General features: G+C 40.2%; 2 protein-coding genes across 3 annotated transcripts in view; one reads left to right on the forward strand and one right to left on the reverse strand.

Moving 5' to 3' along the window:
• Window positions 1–6,056, forward strand: part of CCDC73 (coiled-coil domain containing 73) — a 79,889-nt gene extending 73,833 nt beyond the window's left edge. For both annotated transcript variants that reach the window (XM_021301279.2, XM_065065358.1), the window contains 2 exons: window positions 2,391–2,524; window positions 5,559–6,056. In XM_021301279.2, the coding sequence (XP_021156954.1) occupies window positions 2,391–2,524; window positions 5,559–5,768 (344 nt within the window). In that variant the 3' untranslated portion in view covers window positions 5,769–6,056. The remainder of the gene's footprint in view (window positions 1–2,390; window positions 2,525–5,558) is intronic.
• A 562-nt stretch (window positions 6,057–6,618) lies between these two features.
• EIF3M (eukaryotic translation initiation factor 3 subunit M) lies at window positions 6,619–23,211 on the reverse strand. Its single transcript, XM_065065368.1, has 11 exons — window positions 23,056–23,211; window positions 21,117–21,249; window positions 19,570–19,708; window positions 19,045–19,168; window positions 18,455–18,549; window positions 13,153–13,236; window positions 11,718–11,817; window positions 11,205–11,286; window positions 7,942–8,085; window positions 7,323–7,383; window positions 6,619–6,897 (listed from the first exon to the last, which is right to left on the reverse strand). The coding sequence occupies exons 1-11, from the start codon at window positions 23,095–23,097 to the stop codon at window positions 6,777–6,779; spliced, it is 1,125 nt and encodes a 374-aa protein (XP_064921440.1). The 5' UTR covers window positions 23,098–23,211; the 3' UTR covers window positions 6,619–6,776.
• Between the last annotated feature and the right edge of the window lie 1,807 nt (window positions 23,212–25,018).

Genomic DNA, 25,018 nt, shown 5'->3' on the forward strand with positions numbered 1-25,018 from the left:
GAAGTTACTGTTCTTTGAAGCTCTGGAAAATACACCTCACTGTTAAATGTGCCCAAGCAGCTTTTTCATTTCCTACTGCTGCCACTTGGTGATTATTTGCTGAGCAATAGTTTGCATATGCAAAACAGTAAATATGAACTTTATTCCATGTGTTTCTAAATCATCACTGAAATGTGGAAAAACTGTATTTTAGATTTGTTTTACAATAAGATCAGGTGCTAGATTACCTCTATATTTTTTTTTACTGAAAATGCCATTTCTAAACCAATTCTCTTACTCAAATAATAGAAGTATTATTTCTATTCCCACAGTGAAGTGACTCCAGTACATTTATAGATGTTCCTCTACTTCAGTAACTGGGCAGAGTGGTGCCTTCCTTTCTCAAAATAAAGCTCACATGAACATTCTATTCTGAATGCATGTTGTTAAGCTTGAAAAAGCAGATGATCTCTGACGCTCTAGAAGAAATCAAAGCCCCTGCTTTTGTAGAAAAATGGAGCTTTGGGTGCTTAGATGTTTTTGAAAAGAGCTAGATCCACAATAACAGGGTGTTTATGTCTATTTGAGGTTTTGTTGATGTGGTGTCATGAGCTTTGCCCCTTGAACATCTAAAGAGCAGATATGTTGTCTCCCAGCCTGTAGTTTTGCAGCCAGTAGCAGTGAGACAGAAATCCAGCAGTCTGGTTTCTTTATGTTGTTCTGGTGTTATGTCCTTTGGTTTATAGGTAATTTTGTTTCTGTACTTGGTCTCTTCCCTATGTATATTTGTATACAGATGCTCAATTTTTCAAAGTTCAGTTTCAGAAAAAGTCTTTGTCCCTAGAACAATAGTGGAGGTACAAAGGTAGCAGAATCCTGATCTCAGATGGTACATCATTTCTTAATTGCTGTTTCAAGAAATGCATAGTTATGCATGTACCTTCTCTGTAAGGACAGCACTATCTGTAGTTCTTCCATGTATTCCTCCTCTTGTCAGAAACCTTTCTGTATGCAAAGTAATTCCAACAAGTGACTGAGAGGTTCATCCAGAGGAGGCGGTAGGGATTGTAATATAGCTCTAGTTCCTCAAATGAGTTGCCTGGAGACTGTGCAGTCCCAAACCTCTTGGATTCCAGCAAAGCTTCACAGTGGGGATCGTGGTCAGAGTCCCAGATGTGCCTCCTTCTCATCATGCTGCCTCATTGAGAAATGTCCCTTCTTCTCTGGATCCTGCACCTCTGGTGGGGACCAGAGCACCTTCCTGTCCTTGTGGTACTCAGCACTGCAACTTCCAAGATTTATTGCAGTCAGATTTTGTTTTGGTTTATTTCCAGAGATTTTCCCAAGTGGCAAACCTCGAGTGGAATCCTTTTCTTTTTTATTTTCTTTCTTACTGAAGCACAAACAGTTAAGACATATGGAAGACCTAGAGGTGAAGAGCACTGGTGAAACACTTTAGTAAGCCTACCTGAGGGAATTCCTTTTGCCGCCTAACCCCAGTGCAATTACTATTTATGCAACTCGGATTCCCAGAGAGCGGCCACTCCACATCAGTAAACAGAGTGAACTTGGAACAGCCAAGATCTTCATGGCGAACTCTTAGAAAACAAACACAATCTCATAACCGTTTTCCTCTTCCAAGAGAAAAATGACAGAGTTCTTTATTAATTGTTACTTTACCATGAGGTAACATGTATTTTTGTAGCAAAACAAAGATTTGACTGTTGTAGCAGCAATCAACAGGCATCTGTGTAGTGACAAAACAGCCACTATTTGCATCATGAGTTGCTGTGAAAGTACACTCGGGTTTTGATCTCACAGGGAACTTGGTATTGCTTTCAAGTCTCCTACCAGTGCATAAAGCCCCTGCAGGATTGGAGCCTTTTACTCTGCTATGATTGATCTACTCATTTCCCCTTCCTACCTTTAGTAGATAACTATAGCCTGATTTCCTGAAATATTAGGTATAGCCATCTACAGAAAGGCTCCTTGTTTAATATGTTCTCTGTCTAAAAACCTTTGTATTCAGAATGCCTTTTTAATGGCAAGTTACTCTGGAGTATGATGTCAGGATGGCAGTAATTACCTATTTTATTACCATTATCAGAAGGTGAGTCTTAAAGTAATACTGTTTAAAAATACACTTCCTATAAATTGCAATTTTCATTTGTCATTAATACATGAAAATGATATTAAATATTTTTAATCAGAGTAGAAACATTTTAGAGAAAAAAAAAATGCAGAAGTATGTGGAAAAAAAAAGAGGGAACAAGCTTACAACAGAGATTCAGTGATGTAAACCAAAAATATTTGACTTTTTAAGATCAGAGGTAAACCAGAAGTTTAGTTACTTTACAATTAGTGCCTGGAGACTAAATTGCAGTTGTTACCATTTCCTTTTTGTCAGTCAGGTTCTACCAGTTTGAACAGAGCTGCCGACACTTTGAATACCTCTAGTATCCACCGAGACCCCCAGGGAGACTCGAGTGAAGAATGGAATGCTATACCAAAGACTTTTTATGATTCTTCTTTTCCCACAGAACATGTAAGTCAATTAAAAATATTGCGGACCAGACCTCAGTGAGCTAATTCCACAGATATTTGTACAACTGTACGCATCTGGATACTTTAAGACTGAGTCAATCTCCAAAATAATATCAAAAGGGCAACAAGGCACCATTTTTCACAATTAAGGTTGATAGAAAGCAGCAGGAAAAAGTCACAGCATATGAATCAAACAGATGCTAACCAGTCTGTTTAGGAGGGGAGGATGAGGGTAGTTCATTGTATACCCTAATAAAAATCATCACCTACAGTAGAACTAGGAGTTAAAAAAGAGTAGCATGTAAAAGTATAAAAAACATAGTTTCGTTTATTACTTGACAGGAACACCTTATTTAAAATAATACATGAAAGACTAATAATTCAGCATATCTATGAATTAGTGTATCTGTTTATTCTATGCTGCCATTTTTAGAGTTAGCTTATTATTTAGTAGCATGACATTACACAAACGTGTAAAAGCAGAGAATTAACAAGAAGCCTGTTGTTTCCCTTTAAGACAACTCCACTCAGGCTGGCATTAGCAGTGGCTCATATGCATTTTTAGATCTGTTGCACTGTGGAGCTCGAACAGCTGTAACTGCTGCATTAGGATTTGACCTAATGCTAAACATATTCAAAAGTGATACAATAACTTACAACTGCAGCTGATCTTCCTTTTCAGAAGAGGTTCTAGAGGTATTTCTCAGGTAGTTATGGCTGTTCTTCCTGGGATGAGGGTTGAGGTCAGAGTGTAGTGTTTTCAAGCAACAAAGTTGGCTGATTTCAGTGCATTTACCAGCTCTCAATGCCACTAGCATTCACACTCTCTGAAATTCAGAAGACTGATGTTTTAAATTACTCAGCTTTCTTGATGTGACTCTGATTGGGAATGACAGTGAGGCAGATTTTTTACAAACACAGTAGTGGTGTTTGCTGTGCCTCTCTTGCTTTTTCTCATTGAGGTGGAGCCAAGAATTAAGTGAACTAAAATACCTAATCTACTGCTAACAAAAAGCTGTATTTCATTACCTGATTGTGGTTATATCTACTTTGTCACCTCCAAACTAAAGCTCCTTTGTGCTGGCTAAGTAAAAGCTGAGGTGGACATGAACAGGCTGCCTCGCTGCTTTGACCTTAGATTATTTTCCAAATACTTAATCTATGAAATCTCAGCCTGGGACACTGCAGAGCACTCCCTCCCTTCTGTGCTGCTGTCATTCTAATACCTTCTGTCCTCAAATTTGTCATTTTTATGACCGATATGGTAAAGCTGTTAGAGTAAAAATAGGCTCAGCAGTCTTTTTTGCTGCTTGGTTTATTTGTTTTGACTAACATGTACAATTATAACTAGAGCAGGCTTATGCATTCTGCACTTTGGGTAATCTCATTTAACCAAAGTACAGTACTCTAAAAAGTGATAAAAATTACAAAGAAATGCAACAGGTGCACTTAAAATTCTAGTAAAAATATTAAGAACTGTTTTAAACATTAGTCTGTACATGCTTGAGTACCAAGCTAAGGATGAATAAGCATCCTCAGTTTAAACACAGGTCCCTAGCTGTGCAGTCATACTATTCAGTAATGAATGGTTTTTACGCATGTCTCCCATAGGTTGCCATATTACTCAGTGCTGGCAGTAAGATATGTATTTTACTTGTAGTTTATTGTAAAGGTGCTGAGGTCTTTTAGTTTGACAGCTGGGATTTTTTTTTTAAGCTTTATTCTAAACCCACTGTCACAGGACTGTATTAAAATGCTATCTGTATTACCTAACTGCAGTTAGTTCTCCAAAGAGCGCTCAGTGTTTGTTGTGCTCAGTAAAATCCAAGTGACACGGCATGGCTTGATTTCACTGGAAAATTCCACTTCCACATGTGGAAGATCTAACTGGAAGTTTTCTTCTTGGATGATGAGTTCAGGACAGGCACAGCTCCGTGTGCTGTTCCATAGAGATGCTGACCAGCAGCTTGCAGTGAAGTAAAATCTGAGGCCTTTGGAAAGAGCATGGAAGAGTGTATGTGCAAGTCACTAGAATTACCAGGTTGAAACCTTTATTGCTCAAATGAAGTTGCAATTGCATCATTGCAGTGGAGATGACAGTTACTATTGACCTGAAGTATCAGTAACTTCAGGTGCATGGTAGTCATGTTTGCTACAGATGCGATAAGCTAAGTGAACAATGTGCATGAAGTTTAGTGTTCAGATTTCAATTTCAGTAAATGCTCGTGTACTGCGGAAGGAAAGTCTTAGCACAAAATTCACCTGCTAAAATAAAGGCAGGCATACAGCTGGTTGGGGCACAGTTGCCTAAATATTAAAAAGCAATTGAGCAGAGGGAAAAGGCCTCATCTTAGGATACTATAACGTGTAGCCAGAGTGTTAGATGTCACGTTACAAATCCCCAAGAACCACTGCAACACGGGCTCTGTGTCACCTGAGCAACACAGCGTTGGGCTACGAGCGGAGAACTCATCATTCAAGCAAAGAACTGTTTTCCCACTGTGTTGCCATATGTGCTTGATTTGGATAGATACCAAGTATCTATCAAATAGTAATTAAAACTATTCAAAGAACAAAAAGATCTTTAACATAAAAACCCAGCCTGTTACAGACCTTGCATTAGTTACTGATGTTTGCTTTCTGATCTCTACAGCCAAGCGGAGAGGGAGTTAACACTATAAACCTCGTGCTTTTGGGTTTTGTTAATCAAATGCTTGCATAGCAGTAGAACTGTCAATTGCAACATTAAACTCTTTAATTAAACTATTTATTTTGCTATTCTGCATTCTAGTACAAGGTTGTGGGTTGTTTTAATCATACTCTTCTGTACTAGCCTTATGTTAAGGTTTGGTTTATAAAAGTATGTTTGTCATTATCAAGTTTTTCCAAATTAAAGCCAAAGCAAGCACTTCAGATTAAACATACCTTTTTCAATTCACTTTCCTTTCTGTTCACATTTCCTTGCAACATCTTAACAATTTGAACCTTTGCACCTGAATTTCAGTAGATTAACTGCTAAATTTGTATTGTGTCAGGTGAAAGAGGGGTTTGCTGCTTTACAGCATGAGCAGAGGTCTCCTCACATGACTGTAACTCCAGCAAGAAGCGACTGTGTGCTCGGAGACGAGGACAGCGGTGCTGTTCCTGACACCGGTACACTAAACCACAGGGAGGAAATCGAGAAATTCCTGAATTTGGAGAGACTTCATTCAGCAAGAAAAAGGAAATATGAAGACAAGCAGTGAAGATCAGCGACAGGAGATAAAAAGCATGTCTTTTACACAGAGATAAATAACTTATGTAAATCAGATCTGTAAACGTGTTCCTATAGAATATAGTGTATGTACACTGTGATTTCATGTTTAATGCAGCATATAGACCAGTTCTGAGGTTAAAAATTTCATACAATCCCTACTAATAACATTACCTCTCAATCAAAATCCAAGTTGTTATGAGCTTTGCCCAGAGCTTTAAAGTTCACAAGGTGATGTTTTCATATCCATTAAGTAAAATTAAATGGTTACTTAAGAGTTCTCTTCTGTTCCTCACAAGTTTTGACTGAAACACTTCAATTTGGTTTCTCTGTCAGATCGCTCACTCAGTTTTCAAGCAAAATCCGTTCCGTTTCAAAATACAATGGTTTCTCCAAGCATTTCCAAGGACTTCACATCTGTTCTAAGTGGCAGAATAACAGGAAAGTTTTCTGCTTACCTTTACTGCCAAATTTTTAAATAGGTCTTTTATACAATAGTTGATTTCACATCAGTAGGGTCTCTCTCAACACTAAAGCATCAGGTCTGATTTACAGAGATAAGGCAGCAGATTTTGCTTTATTGTTTCACTTGTTTGCTTCACTTGCTTGTTTCACTTCTAACAGGTTCATGTTTTTCCTCCCATAGGGCATAAGGGATATTTTTTTCCTTCTTACAACTACTTGGACTATCATTTCTCTGATCTCCCTCCCTTTCTCCCCACACCTCTTGCAGAGAAAGATCTTCATATTGTAAACTCAAACAAGAACAAAAGAAGCATAACCAACACTGCTTCTGTTTTTGTAATAGGAAGAAAACATAATGTGAGACAATAAACAGAAGATATTTTCCCATTTAGTTTTATTCCTTTTTTTTTTTTTCGTCTTGCAATTTAAAATTTATCATCTTCAAATCAATTGCATACATTTTGGAAAAAAAGTCACAAATTATCAAAGTTTTTGAATAAATTTATCTATAGTGACATTAGTAGGTTAAAAAACATTAGGTGTCTGAGAGACTGAGGAGACTGTTTTTCACTTGATTCAAATTTTGTTTCCAGGTGTTTAGAGTGTCATACAATTGCTGCCACTGCTGCTTTCCGAAAGTCCGATGTGTGCTGTGACTAGACAAGTAAAACAAAATTGGAAGATGATTACTAGATGTCATGCTCTCCTAATAATTCCTTTATAGCATCACTTTATTCTCATGAGTGAATAGGAACATTTGTATTTTCTCTACAGAAAGGGCTGCTCTTTACAGTTAGATAATTCTGTAGCCTTCCCAAATATTTAAAGCAACAACAGTCATCAGTATTCTTGTCACTATTAGGTCATTAAATGAAATGTGCTGGAAAATAGGACTCTTTCATTAAATAAGCTAATCACATTCAGTGTGAGCTTTAATAAAATTATGATAAATAGCAACTATTTAACTACCAGCAACTGATAGGAACAATACCTTGCTTCTAGTTAAAATATTCTACAAATGTAAGTGAAATAATTAGAACACACCAAGTTCTGCAAAATGCTGTGGAGAATTAAGTCTTACCTGACAACGACTTTCCTCTGTGTCTGATCGATTTTGCAGTACACCATCTTTGTCTTCACAGCTGGAAAAAAGGAAGGCTTTGTTGAGCACTATTTTCAAGAGTTCAAAGGTATTAAACTGCATTAAAACTGTTCCAAATTACATCAATACAAACATCAAAGCGCAGCAGTTCACTTAATGTTGTTTTGCTGTTGGTTTTAACAGTCTAGTAGGCAGAAAAGCGAAATGATGTAACAAGATGAAGGTCATGCATGAATCTTGTTGTGCAGTGCCACGCTATTAAAACAATATCCTGTACAGTTTTTATGAACTTCTCTCTCCTACAAAAACATCCTCTTCTCAAGACAGCAAACAAAAGCAGATGACAAATTAAACCTGCAAATGATTTATTAGTTCTATAACGAACTACATGAAATACGGTTCCCACCACTGAAAAGACAAACACTGTTTCAAAGACGACAGCTGGCCATGTCTTTAAGCGTGAAATTTTGCAACTATATCGTGTAACAAACACGGAAATTAAAACTGAATATTTTTCTGACTATTTAACATTAGTTTAGAAGCCTACAAAAGGCATTTTGTATTAGCATTGCTTGAAGTGTGGTGCTACAGTTCTTACCATCAATAACAAATGCTTCTACATCATCAGCTCCGATCTGAAGTTCCTGTTGCATTGTGTCAAATGATATTTCTTTATTCTCTACAGCCATTCCCATGAAAGTAAGTAGCCTCATTTTTGCCATATTGTGTTCATGCAACAAGCCTGTGTGAAAGCGTTGATAGTTTATGAATTATAATTCAATAATACATTAATTTGCTTTAAATGTTATTTTACTGTATGTGCTTCCAATAATTTAAAAATTTATTTCACATCAAGAAAGTATTCCACCCGTCCTTATCAACATTTTTGGAGATAAAACATTTAATTCCTGCATCTTCCTTGTGTTTTGCTAAAATGCCTAGTTTAGTTGTGAATTCAGCAAGACTCAGGTGTTAAAAGGTAATAAATACCTACAAAAGTGAAGCACAGAGATTTGTTTTTAAACAGTGAAAACATCACCCAAAACAAACTGTAGGTGGTGCGGGGTACAAGTGAACTTTTCAGTTGTATCCCCTGGAAGAACAGCAACACAACAGCAAAGGGAAAACACTCAGCTGGTAGCATCAAAACCTTTGTACGGCCTCACCGCTCGTGCTCATGCAGTTGCTTGAAAATAAACCTCTCTCAGTATCGGTTTAGCAACGTAACATTTTTCTACCAGAAGAATGTGTTTTGGCACTGAATTAAGTGTTTCTACCACAGGAAAAAAGCCTCATGAGTGCCACGTGTGCTTACAGCATCGAGCGTGGCAAAAACATCCTTGTCAAGAATAGAGGAACAGATATTAAAAGTTGGGTTAGATCTTTTCCGTGATTGTTTGAATGGCAGCAAGAGGAATTGAGCCAAGGGCTTACATCAAAATCAGAGACCATTTTCCTGCAAAAATAAAGGCTGGGTCTACAAAGTTCTGACATCCAGATGAACTGAGGCATTTCTTATTCCAAATTCTGTGAGGTACCAACTGAGATTCAGTGGAAGCTTCTATAAAATCAGTGTCAGCATCTTGTTTTGGAATGACATTATAAACATTCTTATTGCTTCAGTAAATATTTAAGTTTGGGATTTATAACATCCATACGCTAATAGGAAAGCACATTAGTGCAGGACATCATGTTGTGTTAATTAGCTATAATTATGATGCAGGTTCCCTATTTGGCACCGATTCAACAAAAATGTGATCACCATAATTCAAACGAACGAGGAGCACCAGCAACAACACCTAACTGGGTTTAATGGAACTCTACAAGCATCAAAAAATCAATTAGCACACATTAACCCTAATTAACAAATGCAAATGAGATGCTGATTAACTTTCCGAAAAAGACTGCTGATAATACCAGATTAAATGTGGACATGTTAGGGCGATTCAGTTGACACAGATAATGCTACTGCTGGCCTAAGTTGTCAGCATTAATAACACAACAAATTGTAACAAACTGATGCCACCTGTAGGAGCTTTTCCTTTTCCCTGCACAGCTTTCTGAGACTGGCTTTAATTGGTCCCCATTCGGGAAAGGGGAGAACTAGAGCTTGTGCTGTCACTGAAATCCTACTATTAATATTCTTTATTTTAAAGCCCCAATGCCTTGGCAAGTTATTGAAATGAAAAAAATAAAATCTTTAAAGCAGAGTTAAAAATCTGTTCATTTTGGGGAATAGATCATAGGTGTTGTGAAGAACTTTTGAATGCCTCATCTAACGTATTGTTTTCTATACCAAACTGCCCTTGTTTTTCAAAGGTGTGGCTGATGCACTCAGACCAAGTTCCCAGCACCCTGCTCTGCGCTGCCGCAGAATCTCCACCTTATCCACAGCTCAAAGACATTCCGAGTTTCCCGACTGCACCATAAAACAGGTGAGAAAACAGGATAACTGGAAGTAAGGCTGCCTTTCAAACCAGCTACGCAGATGTTTAAGGATTTTACTAGGATTACGTGACTCCTGTCACTCACTGTATATTCAGAGGTAAACGCAGATACAGGGAGGCAAAACAAAATAAAGCATAGCTATTGTATATTATACAAGTAATACTATGTATATGTGTAACTCATCTTGCACAAATTTATTCAAATGTTAGCATAAAAGCATTTTCAGCAAATACTTCCGTGGACTAAAAATAATTACAATACAAAAGCCACATTCCCCTAAGAAAGAACAGCATAAGATGTCTTCACAACTAACGTTTTAATATATATGACGAAAGTCACGCTTATCTTATATACACGTTTACAAACTACCCAAAACTTGCTGCTAATTTTATCCACGAAAAATCACATTGATGCTTCCATCATTTTAATACCCAAAGTACCAGCACTGTAAAGCTCTGAGGGTAATTATTCTCAGAATTACACCACACTCCATTAAACAAAATAATGCATGTGGTAAAAGGCTGCACTAAACTCTGTTTGAGCAAAACTACGCCTTTCCTCAAATGCATTCAGCCAGTGTTCAAGTGTCATTTCAAAATCAAAGTTATAAAAAAATAAATAAATCTGCTTTTTATGGAAACATTTATTCATTACCAATATGTCAAAACCTTAATGCAGTAATAAAAAAACCTGCATCATTGAGCAATTTCTGCATTGTCGCTGACCCCTGTCCTAAAAAGCTGGAATATAAAAACCGTAATTTTAATGCATGCAATAGCTTATGAACCAGTGCTCCTTTGAAACAGTCAATTACACATCAACGGGGGAGTGTCAAAGTGTTAATTACTACTCCTTTTTTCCACAGTGTGTAAATAAAGAGGGTGCTGACATTAACATTCCATCACATTGCTTCATGTGATGAAACAAATTAACTGGGACAGACTGTGGCTTGCTGGGGCTAATGCATCAGCACACGCAGACACACACACACACACACACTATTTGTATGTTTTATCTTACTGTTCTGGAAAAATATTTGGTGTTATAAAGTTATTAATCATTAAAAAATTGTAAGAGACTCATACAAGCAGCCGGCTTACTCAGTAAGTTGTGATCTCTGGCCTAGCCTAGAGTATCAAAGCATTAAAACTCCTATCCCAAAAGGTTTAAGAGAAAAGAAGTGGGGAAAAACAGTTCTCTTCCAAATGCATAACACAGCTTGTCCGAGTAGAACAACCAGCAGTTGGATGGGCCATTTACGGTCTAGTAGAGATCAGTCTAAAAACTCTAATCCGTTCTTAACTCCTGTTACATTTCCTTGGCTTCAATATATGGGTTCAAGCTGGAGCACGTTGCGGCTTCCATACCTCAAGCCACGTAACTAGTCAGAAATGGAATGATCTGAAAACTTACCAAGGGAGTCAATGAAGTCTTTGTTGTTCTGATAAAACTTGACATAGGATGCTAGTTTAGCACTTACAAAAATTGTCAAAAGCTAGAAGATGGAAAACAAATATAAGAACAGTTTAAATATTGTATGTTTCCCTCCCTGCAGACTGCACAGAGATATGTATAAAAACTATCGGTACTGCATAGAAAAATAAACCATTAAGGGATAAAATTCTGTTTTCTGTCGATAGCTGAGGGCGATCTGTGCTGAGCTCACTTCCTTTTCTCAGACTTGAAAGGCAGTTTTGCAACAGGACTCATGTGAGGGCAGGATTTGTAACTCTGACTTCTGAAAGTTCTGAAGGGAAACATTTCATATGTAACATTTTAATTTTTTAATTCTAAAAGCATTAAAACAAATAGTACATTGCACCTCAATATCACTGACATAGATAACCTAATGAATTTCAAAAGACACTAATAAAAGAAGGCACTCTAGAGATATCAAACTATCTTGCTAAAAACAAAGTTACTTACATCATGAATAAGTTCTCCTTCCAAAAATTTGACTGGTTTTAAGGCAAGAAGATGATCAAAGAGAAAGGTATTTGGATCCTTCAATGCTCGTACGATACATCTAATCAGAAAAGAGGAATGCTTATTTTTACAGCAATACACGTTTTTATTACTAAGTCCAACTCAATTTGTTGTTCCTTGCTTTCTAGGAAACACCCAAGGGTTTTCAACTATTCTTAGCTGTAAGACATGTCACGTTCCAATTTTAATCTTCATTTTACAGATGAAAAAATAGGGGAAAGAAAGCATTAAGTGATTTGCCAGGTGGCAAGACTACAGATCATACTACTGTTCCCATCCATGCATTTATTTCCAGCCCCACCTTCCTTCCTAGAGGTATTTTTACTGTCCTCCTAAAATTTTATAGAATTAAGTTGTTCAGGAAGATTAACTATGAACAGGTGACACAAAGCACAGAAAACCCCAATACCAAGTGCTGCAAGGCCTATGATTTAGCAGTTGCAGCTCCAGACAGTAAACAGAGCACAAGTGTTTCAAGAGCTCTCGATGAAAGCGTTTGCTCAGTGGCACATGAGAGGACTCAGTGTCACTCTCGCTCCGCCAGCCTGGAACCACAACCCAAGGGAACCTCAGGTCTGCGCAGCCGCAGCAACGTGACCAACCCCAGGAGACACATTCTGTCAGATGTAAAAGGTCCCCAGTTGCTGTTGGGCACTCACTGGAGTTTTCACTTATGTACAGATTCTTTAATTGGCAAAATGAGTCATCCTGATTTTCCTCCATCCTCAAGTATAAACAACTCCCTTGAGAACCATTGGCTGTACACACCTGGCAGAACTACACGACTTATTAAAAATATAATTCCTAAGAAGAATCATGACGGATAGAATGTCAAAATACAAGCTTTTACTCATTTTGGGCAGTGGGGAAAAGACACTGTTAAGAATTAATTTACTCCCAGCTTGTCCAACAAGTAAGTTTATCTCTGTGCAGTTCACATCCTTAAGACTTGCTCACATAAAGGAGAGCAAGAATTTCCTTTCAACAGAAAGTGCTATTTGAAAAGAACACTCAAAGTTAGAGAATCGAGCAATCAGTAAGTAAAAACCCTGACATAAAGGATGCCAATTCAAATTTTGATTGCACAGTTGACGTAAACAGTGTCATTACCTGCAGCTGATCTCTCTGCCAGCAGTGACCAGAGACACACACCTGTGCACCTGCACAGTGGAGTAAACCTGACTCTGCCTAAACCAACCAAACCTACTGCTGGCTGCACACAAAATCTCTCCATCAAGTCAGCCACGCTACAGAAAACAGGCTGTGGCGGGGCCCTCGCTGCCAGGTCATTCCGTAAGCTTCAGAATAAGGTGATCAACACAATTTAAAAACTGAGAAGAAGCTACTTTTAAGCAAACGGGGGAGTCAGTATTACCTGTGAGCATCGACTCTAGCCTGGGAAGCATTGTCCTCTGTGTAACTTCCCAGGAGTTCCACCATGACTTTTGCTGCTGTGTCACTATAGAAGAAAAACAAAGTTATCTCAGGGTTACTGAAAAAAATAGTTCAAACAAGGCGTTCAAATATTTAAATAATTCCATTATGATGCTATAGGTCAAATTAAATTACACTTGAGAAAGATGTAGAAGATCCATTTTAATTCTAGTGGAGAGAACAAATTAACTAGATGTATTCTTTCAATTCTTGTTGTACAAAATGTTTATCTTCACCCTTCATTTCATTCTCTTAAATTGATAAATTACCTGCTGGCTGTGGAAAAAGCTTTCTGAGCTAGGACCAGCTTTGTATGGTTCACTAGAATGCTCCTCTTATGCACATCTGGATTTAATCACTGCACAATAAGTAGCGCTGCAAAGTTTATTTCAAATGTAAAATGGCATATCTTAAAGGATATTTATGGTCAGGAAAATGACTGTATAAAAGCTGCCTTTTCTTCTTTCACAGATTCTCTCTTCCGAGTGAGAGCTGCTCATTTTACTGACGACATTAGGCAGCCAGCAATTAGGTTGGTTTAGGCTGCTGTGAAGTGCAAGCAGCTTCCAACACTGCTGGAACAGCCAGCCTTCAGAAAAACTATTCATTCTCAGAAGAATGAGTAATCCTACAGCCTTGTCTACCCACATTGTTTTGTAAACAGCTCATCAATGTCACTGCAAACCAGCCCCGAGACCTTTACTGTGTCATTTTAACAGATGTTGATTTATTTTCATGTAAGAGCTCTTACCACTAGAGAGGCCAACAACTGCTGATGCTTTTTACAAAATTTTCAGAAAAAAATATACACGTTGAATATGCTGTGGGTATACACACAAAAAGTTATTTCCTATTTCTCACAGAATTCTTGCTAATTATTAAAACAGAAGGCTGTGACAGTTCTATACAGAGAGCAGATTTTGCTGATGCAAAAATCACTATTTCCTTTGAACTAGGTAGGGTGTGGAGGTCGGTACGACCAAAACTCAGCCGTGAGAGCACAGCCAAACCTCAATAACGTGAGCACGAGCTTTGCACGAGTCTCCCGTGCGCAGACACAGGCTGGCAACTACTTTCCTAAGCGGTACTTTCTCAGCAGACAGGAGGAAGGTTGGCTACTACTCTCCAGAATACAGTGAGTTATAGCGTAACATTAAGCTCTTCCTTCCAAGTCGCCCATTTCCAGATACAACAAATTTCCCCGTGTGGTCTAATAGGCCTATGAAATTTTCCTTGAAAGAAAAAAAGCTGTGCAAGACTGAAGTTTCAATCAACTTTAATTACTTAACGGTGTAAATTGCACATGGGAGGAAAAAACACCGCAATATTCCCAGTATGTACTGTGCTGTGATCCAGGTTTAAGCCGTACAGCAGCACAGGTCAGAATGTTTTTTATGGGACGATGGCACTATCTTTATATGGGTAATTATTTTAAATCTCACAGTCCTATTATTTGACAACTTCTCTATAGGGTGAGGTTTTGTGCTCCTAGAGAATTCACCAGATCTCACTAATGTGCAATACGAATATTAAGACATCATGGGAAACAAGCAATATCATATATAATCTGGATGTACATTGAGCACAGACTGTGCCCAAGGCAGGGGAATTTTCTACAGGTCCCAGCCATTATTCCAGAACCATGTGCAGGGATGTAAATTTGAATGAAATTTAAGACTTCGGCATTAAAAAGGTCAGTTTATGTTTTGTCCTGGCAACGGATACTGATGTGCAGAAGAACTCATAGCTTTGCATCAGTGAAATAAAATTAGACAGCTTTATATATGAGAGAACTATTTGCACATAAATCAGACGATGATTTCTGAACTGGTGAAATCTTATCAACACAATGTTCTAGTGAAGACAAAGAACCAGTTTAATGCAAGACTGATACTATATACACATTCAACCCAAGAGGCTCCACTCCTGCACTATTCAACCTAATAATACAAGATTCCTTATTTCATATAAGATTTCAGTAGTTGTTCTTATACACTTCAGAACTCTGTTACAGACTTCTGGAGCTTCTCCTCTCCTCCTCCTTCCATTAGGAGCAAAAATTGAAAACTATGCATTTAACTAATTTCAAATAGTATTTACAATCCCCCACATATATATATATTTTAATGGGGAGGGAGTGGAATCTTTCACTTGTATTCCTATGAAACATTAGAATGCTACAAGACAATTACTCCAAAACTTTCTGTACTAAATTCTTTGTCAGTCTCAGCAAATACGGCAGGCCTTTTAATCTTATTCATTCTATTCAGCATCAGATTACTACCATAAATTAGGATGTTTAAAGCAGGAATACAGATCACTATTTTAACAAAGCTCATTCCTAAATGTGTATCTCACCCAAGATACAAATGTGAGCATTTTTTCTAGCAAGACAGCTTGCACACGTATTTTTGGCTCCGCGTGCCACTCTAGATGCACAACTTGACAAAAAGCCAGTGAGAATTGAAGAGTTATGGTAGATAAAAGGAAGAAAAAAGACAATACAGAGTATTCAGAGACTTAGTAAGATGTTGGAATCATGACCCTCTACACTACATGATTAAAAGGCACTAAAATTAAGTGAAATAATTCTTTTTGGAGGTGCCTGACACGCTGAGCTTTTTGCCCTAGGTATGAATAAGCAGACCTGCCGGACCTGTTTGAATGTGAGCTCAGGCAGGACTAATGGCAGCCCGAACGCTGGCAGAGCCCGGCTGGGAGCTGCACCCAGCTGGCGCCTGGCAGAGCCATGCAGAACTCGGTTCTGGCTGCCTGAGAGCCTGTAAAACTGGACAAGAAAACAGGTTGTGTTACCTTGCAGTATCATACCAACACAGCTAGGGAAACGCTGAAGACTAAAGCAGCTGAGACACAAAATTCTATTGCAGAACCTTTATGGCAAGGACAAAGTGTGGCAGCAGAGAAAGTAACTGATCTCTTGCAAAGTTCAGCTACCGAGTACAGATCTCAGAACCAAACCACGCCAGCCACTTGTTTTCCACCACTGATTTTTCTTCTGTTGATCAATGGAAAGATAAAAATCCCTCTTGGAAGAGATCAAGGTGATTTTGATCATCAGAAAGAAGAAACTTCAACCAGAAAGTGACTGGAAAAGATTGATAAAACAAGCTTTCACTTAGCAGTGCAAGAAAAGCAACACCACACAAATATCTGCATGAGTTGCTTTGCATCTGTTCACTACCAGCTCATCCACTGGGGAAAAGTCTATTAGCTATGGAAAACCAGCTCTTCTGCCACGCTGAGCAAAGTTAAAACATATAACCAAAAAAACTGTTTTCAACGTGTTCTTTTCCCTTTATAAATCAACACGGCAACAGACGTATGATTTTTATTACTTATTTTTCAGTTCCCATTTATCTTCCCATACGGCCAGAGAGAGCAACATTCCTGAGTGCTGAAGCTGGAATGCTGCCGTGAGTTTCCCATACTATTGCAAATACTGCCCACTGATCCAGGAGAGTGAGCCAGGTCAAAGGTGCTCGGGTCACTTCTTGTTTTCTTTTCTGGAGAGAAGTGTAAGCGCTCTGAAAAATTGCTCCGTTCAGTGCAAAGCTTGATGCAGCACATGGTAAGGACACTGAGTGCAGGACAATGTATCACGGGGTTTGTGGAAGTTTTAATGCCTAACTTAAAAATATCACCTCTTATTCGTAAGCAAAAACTATTTGGTAGCGAGGTTACTGGTAGCACTACAAACAAAAATTACAAGTTTAACCCACAGGTTTGTAACAAGAATAGCTAAAAATAGTCAATTAAGTATCAGAATTAAATTAGTTAAAACCTCTCAATAAATCAATAGGATGAGAAGCATTTAGTAGAGTAGGAGCATCACGGAGTATCAGTGTAATATTTGTGAAACAAAGTAAGCTCTGAACCACATTTAAGATCTTTGATTAACATTTCTGAAATTACTTTGACCATCTGAAATCTACAATACGGTACTAGCAATGCAAAAGCATTTTAGCATTAGGAACAGGAATGGGAATTCCCAATAACGCCGTAGCTCACAGTGTAACTACTCCACAAGGATTAATCATCCCTAAATTGAGGTTAGTTAAAAATGATCCTGCTATGCTGACACAGCATTTCCAGGCTACAATTTCACCAGGCCAGAATAAGCAAACTCTCCTGTCAAAGAAACTCTCCTCCTCCTATGACAGCTCCACACTCGCCTTTTTTAACCCCTGGCAAGGTCACCTCCCCAGTCCCATCCACTGCACAGCTGCACAAACGGCTACACCAGCACAAACACACATGAACTGGGAACGGGAGGGGACAGGACAGGAAGAGCGGGGACAGAACAGAACCGCTTCCTTCTGTGGCTCTACAAGGCTTTGCAAATGTAGAAAATGCAAGTGCAGTTCTGCTGCCCCTGCAAGTCAGCAGTGCAGAGGTCCTGATGCTAAAGAAACCTTTGAAAACTAACTCAGAAAACAGAGTGAAAGGGAATGGTGGGGGTTAACAACACACCCCCCCACACCCACATCCCAAACCACAACAAGGATGGTTTAGATAGGCTGAAATTGCTGCTGAATGAGATGCTGAAACTACTGCCCGTCTCTATCACCCTGGCCAATGCCGCCAATACACCATATCGCATCTGTAAGACAAACTGCTGACAGCTCTCAGTTAAGACTTACATTAATTTACAGGCACGACACACACGGGATTACTTTACATGCCAGAAGACACTGGTCTGCCAAGTTTGTTAGATCAAAGATGCTTCTTATGATCCAGGATAATAAGTTAAAATGGCCAAGCAGATATTCTGTGGACATTAATTTCCATGACTGGTGGAAAGCTCTGTCCTAAAGGTAATGTTTACACAAAGAGACTGATTTTGTTAACTGTGATTGATAAGCCTCCCAACATCATTAAGTAAGAGATAGCACTACCATGCACTAAAATGTCAGAAGTGCAATTAAATAATAAATGTGGCATAATGCTACAATGCTCAAAGATTAATATTTATAGAATTGAATAGTTTTATTTTGGGAGTCTGTGGTTTGCGGCTAATTCACTACTATCTTTAATGTTCTTGGAAACACTGGTTTAATGTAAGAGTTCTTAAAAACACAAAAACAACAAACAGGTATATTCAAACTGAATTATCAGGACAGATTAATTTTACAAGTGCTATGAGAACTACTTTCCCTACAGATCACTTACAATACTTCAATTTAAAATACAGGTCTATGGTATCTATTAGTTGTCTTTTATACCTTTTTTTGCAGTCTACTAGGACATCATAGAGCAGTCTCAGAAGAGTGTGCTTCTTCTCTGTGCCGAGATTCCAGTCAGAAATCCATTTTCGGACCTAGGCAGAATACAAGTGAAAAAGAAGCATTGGGGAAAAGACTAAAATAAAACTGAAAATATTTCTCATCATCTCTCCTTTGCGTCCTCCAACTCTCAGGCTTCCAATGCAGAACCTGGAAATTTTCCTGTGAGAAGCCAAAAGTCTGTGCTCTCCATGTTACTCCCTAAATAAGGATGAGTGCTTCTAATAACAGTGATTCCAGAGCAAGGGACAAGAACTTGATGCCTCACTCCTGATCAAAGCTTCTTGTTTCCATTGCTGTCACAGGAATCAGACACATGTATGTTCAGCATCAGAAACAGAAAATAAGCAGCAATTTGATTTAGATTCTGTAGACCTTTAAAAGACAAGAAATCCTGTATTCTGCGTATCTTATTTCACTAGTTTCTGGAAATTTGTAACAGAGACGGTCTGTATCAACTCTGACTAATGTTTAGTGAGATGCAACGTGGTTAATAGAAGGGCTGTAACTCGAAGCACTGCATTAATTACCTGATCTAGTTCAGTTGGAATGTACTGGATGGCACCACACGATGAGGCCACTTTGAGAAGGCTGCAGTACACCGTGTACCTCACAGGAGTGTTCTTGTCCATCCCGTGGAAGAGATTGCTCAGCCTAAACCACAAACAACAGGAAAACTAAGTATAATTGGTTTCCAAAGACATTACTGGAGCACACACAGATGTTTCTATTAAGCTGTGTGCTAGTACATGCAAAGCACCTGGTGGCACCTTGTCAGTGACAAATTGTAGCAGCTTCCAGTTTTGTAACTATTCTCAGCAAAGCAGCTGATATTAATTTTAATTTCGTAATGCTCAAGCAAAGAAAACATATTGGTACTTCTATTTCACGATAGGGAAAAAGAAGGTAAAAAAGAGTGCTTCCTGCAACAGAGAGACATATCTTGAGAGACTCTCCCCACTTTGATTTAAAGACAGACAAGACATTCCTGCCTCTTGAGAGGAAGGATTATTTGCAAGGTACCATCGTCTTGCTTTTCTCTGTCCAATACTTACAGCTGCAACCTAAGAGACGGGCGCTCTCCTTCCCGAAATTTTACCAACTTCTCACACAGGCTTTCGATCAGCGCTTCCTGTTTGTCAGGTTCCAGGATAAGAAGCAAAGAGACAACGCTGTTCATCACGCTCTCAACATCTGCACAAAACAAAACATGCAGCTGTTTAAAACTGCAAGCAGCAATCATTGGTAGCTATTTAGTGCTGGAGAGTTACTTCTGCTATGAAGGATTATTTTGCATCGGCAAGATGTAAAAGAGAGAAAAGGCCAAGAAAACCAATCTGGATATTCATCAGAATGTACCAGAGATTTGGCTCACGTGGTTTTTTACAAATATATCTCATGTAAAGCAAGAATTACCCCTCCAAGGTCAACGCAGAATTTGGTATTTGATATTACCATTGGTCCAAATTCTCTGTTCACGCCTAACTCAGAGGAACTTCAGGTTTTGACGTTAAAAACAACCAACCAAAAGAGTGGCTTCCTCCAGCACATCCAGAAAACTGCCCCACAGTTCTGAAGTGAGAACACTAAGACCTCACATGCAGGAAAACATTTCAGCAGGAGCACAAGGGACACCCAGACCACAGGGACAAAGCCCACAAGAACAAGGTACACTCAAAAGCCTCCCCAGCTCCCGTTTCAGGCGTGGTGTTCCATCCTTTCCAAACAGACAGGTTTTGTGTTTGCACAGTCTGCCCAAACATCCGTTAAGCAAAGCAAAAAAAAATTCTTTATATATGGAAAATATTATTTATTCCCCAAAATTAAAGCTGACCAATAAAGCAGAGCAATAACCTTCTCTAGTATTTCACACTTGTTTGCCCGCAATAAAAGGCAACATGAAAAATAAATACAAATACTCCTTAGATGAACCATGCATTCTTTCAAGCAACATGTACTGGTTATATTAGCAATTGATTTTTTACATGTGGAAGTTCTAAATGGAATTTCTGTATTGGTACAGAGTACAGCAGGCACAGAAAGATCATTTAAAGCTACTGCAGCATTATCAGTGTCATTAAAACATACTAATGCACTTTCTGGGGATGTACAACCTTAACACAAAACAAGATACTGGCTACTGAAACTCCTAGTCTTTCCAAAAAATAATAATCAATGTTTAGGTCTTAAAACTTCTGCTTACAACTTCTACTTATGTCTAGTCCGAATTTTTGTTGTTACTTGAAGTTTTCAGGATCTGCAGCATCACAGCCATCAGCTGACAGCAAGACTTGTTTTTATCATGCTGCTTTTTTCACAGAGAAAATCTATTTTATATACAACTCGCTACACCCTCACAACAAGCACAGTCCAGCTCAATTTCCGACTTCTTCAAAGGGCGCTGGATGTTTGGAGAAGGGAGGGGTTGAGTACATGCACACTTTATATGGCAATGATGGAAACAAGCACTTTCAGTTTTATAAAGATGCACGTGTTAACATGCAAGTCACGCAACACACCTCTAAATTCTGTCAACTGCTACTATTTGAAAGCATGGATGGTGATACGTTTAGCAAAACCAACATGACTTAAAGATGCAAACCTTTGTCATCCTCTTTCAGACACACATCGCAAACTTCGATAATCTGTGCCAAGTCCACATGAAGTCCACCTTCGGCGTTTTCTTCAGAGATCTCTGCTCCTTTGGATTTCAAGTAGGCTCGAAGTTCTGCAGCCTTAATCAAAAAAAGACAATAGACACAAAACAGTTGTTATGTGAACAGTAAAGCCAAAGTAATTTCATTTCTTACAGATTTTTGTTCTGCAACCACCCCTCTGCCCCCACTGCTCACTCAGGCTTCCTCTCACTTCTCCTCACCACCCTGTTTCCTACAACGCTCCCTCTCCTCCCCGTTTACATACAACCCAAATACCAACGCAGCATAAGATGCTGCTGCACATGCTGCGGCTGGTTTGCCAGTAACTGAATAGATCAGACACCTGTGGAGCCTTCTCACAGTATGAACGTGTCACTCAGAACTTGTCAGAGGACAGCTGGCCTAGTGAGTTTTTGTGACAAAGATGCTTTCTTATGAATTCTTACTATCTTTTACACTCTTTGAAAGCTTCAAGCAAAACAATAAAACCACTTAGTTACTTCTTCACCAGAAGAGAAAAAGGGCATAAAGAAAACTGCTTCAGAGAAAGCAGAACCTACAGTCTTCATGCAAGGTACAGACAGTTCCTAACAAACCGCTATAACCCACCTCACCTTGGCAATATTTGAAAATACATTGAGAAAGCACCTTTCCCCCAGTGAGTTTTAACTTCAGAGTCCCCAGTTTCAGCAGCAGAACTGCAGCTCTTCAGAAACAACCCCGGTGAGGCCACACAGCTCCTGACTGGGACACCGCTGTGACACCAGGTGTCATTTACATCAAGTTCCATGTCAAATCATGACAGTACCATAAGACAAAGTTAAATGCTCCAGGCCCCTTTGCTGCATCGAAGGTGTTTCAGACAATTTGATGGGATTTACCAGACATTACAGCAAACACAGACTGGGCTGAAGGGCTTCCTGCCTGTGGATTTCCAGCTATGTATATATACACACCACTTAAAGGACACTGGAAAAAACAAACACTAAAATTCAAGGGCAAAACAAAGTTGTAGCTCAAAGACAAACTTCACCGTTCCCATGCCTGGAATACCGCGAATCCTGCAAAACCAAGATGTGTGACTAATACTCCAGCCCGTGTCTGAACTCATTTTCCTCTCCTAAAAAATGGTGCTGTTGAGAGTAAAGCAAAGTGCAAGGCAGGTGGAGACTTCTGAAGAGGGAACTGCAGAGACAGACTCATCTCACGAGGAAAGGCTGAGGGAGCTGGGGCTCTTTAGCTTGGAGGAGGCTGAGGGGTGACCTCATTAATGTTTATATATAAAGGGTGAGTGTCAGGAGGATGGAGCCAGGCTCTTCTCGGTGACAACCAATGGTAAGACAAGGGGTAATGGGTTCAAGCTGGAACACAAGAGGTTCCACTTAAATTTGAGAAGAAACTTCTTCTCAGTGAGGGTGACAGGCACTGGAACAGGCTGCCCAGGGGGGTTGTGGAGTCTCCTTCTCTGCAGACATTCAAAACCCGCCTGGACACCTTCCTGTGTAACCTCATCTGGGTGTTCCTGCTCCAGCAGGGGGATTGGACTGGATGAGCTTTCGAGGTCCCTTCCAGTCCATGACATTCTGTGATTCCGTGATCTTTCAGTTCACAGTTTCTTTGATCTGCCCGCTCAGTCTCTCTAGGAACAGCTCAACAAGCTCACGGAGCTACACGGGCCCGGCAGCCCCGGCGGGACGGGCACCCGCGGCCCCGCCGAGGGGTGGCCTGACAGACACCGGGACAGACACCGGGACAGACACTGGGACAGACAGAGGCCCCCGCCCCCCCAGGCCGCCGCAACCCGGCCCGGGATCGACTCCCGAGGGCCGGGGCCCGGACCCCTCTCTCTGCCGCCGCCTCCCGCCCGCCCCGCTCCCCGCCGACCTGGTCCTCCTCCGTGATGTCGATGAACGCCGGGACGCTCATGGCGGGGGAGGCAGCCGCGGCCGCACCGAGCACGCCACCCGCACCGGAAAGGCAGAGCGACTTCCGGTGCCGCGCGCCGCCCGCTTCCGTTTCCCCGCCGTGGGGCGGTTCTGCGCTGGGCGGGAGCGGGGGCGGCCGCTGTGGCAGGAGCCGGGACGGGAGCCGTGAAAGGCGCCTCTGCCCGCCCGGCTACGGCCCCTCCGGAGGGCGCAGACCCCTCAGCCCCTGCTGGACCCGCTGTGGCCGCGGTCCCCGCGCGGTTCCCTCGGGCCTGGCCGGCCGAGCGCTGCTGAGGGCACAGGGGCCCGGGCCCGGATTCCACCTCACGATCGCTTCGCCACGCGTTCCCAGGGCTGTTGGTGTCCGGAACGCCAGGACTGTTCTTTGGGGAGATATTTTTTTTTTCTTTCTGTCTAAAAGAAGTACTCACTCCCCCTTAAAAGTGTATGTTCTTACGTTTTTCCTGGAGGAGTTTAGATAATACACTTTAATTTACGTATACTGGAAGTGAAACGTGGTCAGAGAAAAAACAAAAGTTCCCAACCAAATCGTAGGATGATAGAATCATTTTGGTTGGAAGAGTCCAGCGCAGAGCCACGAAGATGCTGAAGGGAGTGGAGCATCTCCCGTGTGAGGAAAGGCTGAGGGGGCTGGGGCTCTTTTGCTTGGAGAAGAGACTGAGGGGTGACCTCATTAATGTTTACAAATATGTAAAGGGTGTCAGGAGGATGGAGCCAGGCTCTTCTCGGTGACAAACAATGATAGGACAAGGGGTAATGGGTACAAACTGGAACACAAGAGGTTCCGCTTAAATATGAGAAGAAACTTATCGGTGAGGGTGACAGACACTGGAACAGGCTGCCCAGGGGGGTTGTGGAGTCTCCTTCTCTGGACACATTCAAAACACGCCTGGACACCTTCCTGTGTAACCTCATCTGGGTGTTCCTGCTCCGGCAGGGGGATTGGACTGGATGAGCTTTTGCGGTCCCTTCCAATCCCTGACATTCTGTGATTCTGTGACCCTCAAGATCACTGAGTCAAACCATAACCCAGCTCTGGACTAGAGGATGCCACACCAGACAGTCACTGTGCTTAAAAAATAGCAGATGCTGGTTTTATTGTCCTGAAAGTTCCCTATGAAATGTTGTCATTCCTCAGTAAAACAAATCTTGATGAGTTCAGCTTCACTGGCTGGGGAGTGGGAGTTCCGTCCCTTCTGCAAAAGCTGAAAAAACTTAATTCCGCTGTGGAATTACTGGTCAATTTACAGGAATCAAAGTCGCAATCCAAGGCTTTGGGGAATATTGTGAGTTTGCAGGACAGCCTTTGCATCCCCTGGCTCTGCACTCTGAGTTTCACACATTTGTCCCGCAACTAACACACATAGAGTGATTCTGCCCATAACCTGCTTTTGTTTTGGATCACCAAACATTTTGGGAAATGTTCCTAATATTGGTTTCATATAAAATATGTAGAAGATACTGAGAGCTCTAGCTGTTTCAACCTTTTACCAATAAAGGTTAAATTAATTACTAGTCACCTCACCTTATTATCGTTATACCCACCGTAGTTTGCAGAGATAAAAGTGTCTTTAAAAAACTTACCTAAACTTCCTAGGTTAGCAAGACTGCTGTACAAAAGCCTCCTTTTTCCTTATTCCTTTTTTTTTAATCTACAAACCTGACCAAACAATGACTAGACTTAGTTATTGAGTCTAATAACCAGAGCAGGGGTAGCACCTGCTGCTGAGTTTCCACAGCACTGGGCACAATAAACCTGATAAAAGTCCACGCTGTATTTAAAGTTCATGACTCAAATTAGTTTTTATAATATAAATGCTTGTATTTCTTTTGAATAATTATTCGACTCTTAATTTTTCTATCATCCAAATCCTGGCTACTTAATTTATTCTAGTATTTTT

Source organism: Columba livia, chromosome 5 (genome assembly GCF_036013475.1).
Source record: "Columba livia isolate bColLiv1 breed racing homer chromosome 5, bColLiv1.pat.W.v2, whole genome shotgun sequence".
NCBI lineage: Eukaryota > Metazoa > Chordata > Aves > Columbiformes > Columbidae > Columba > Columba livia.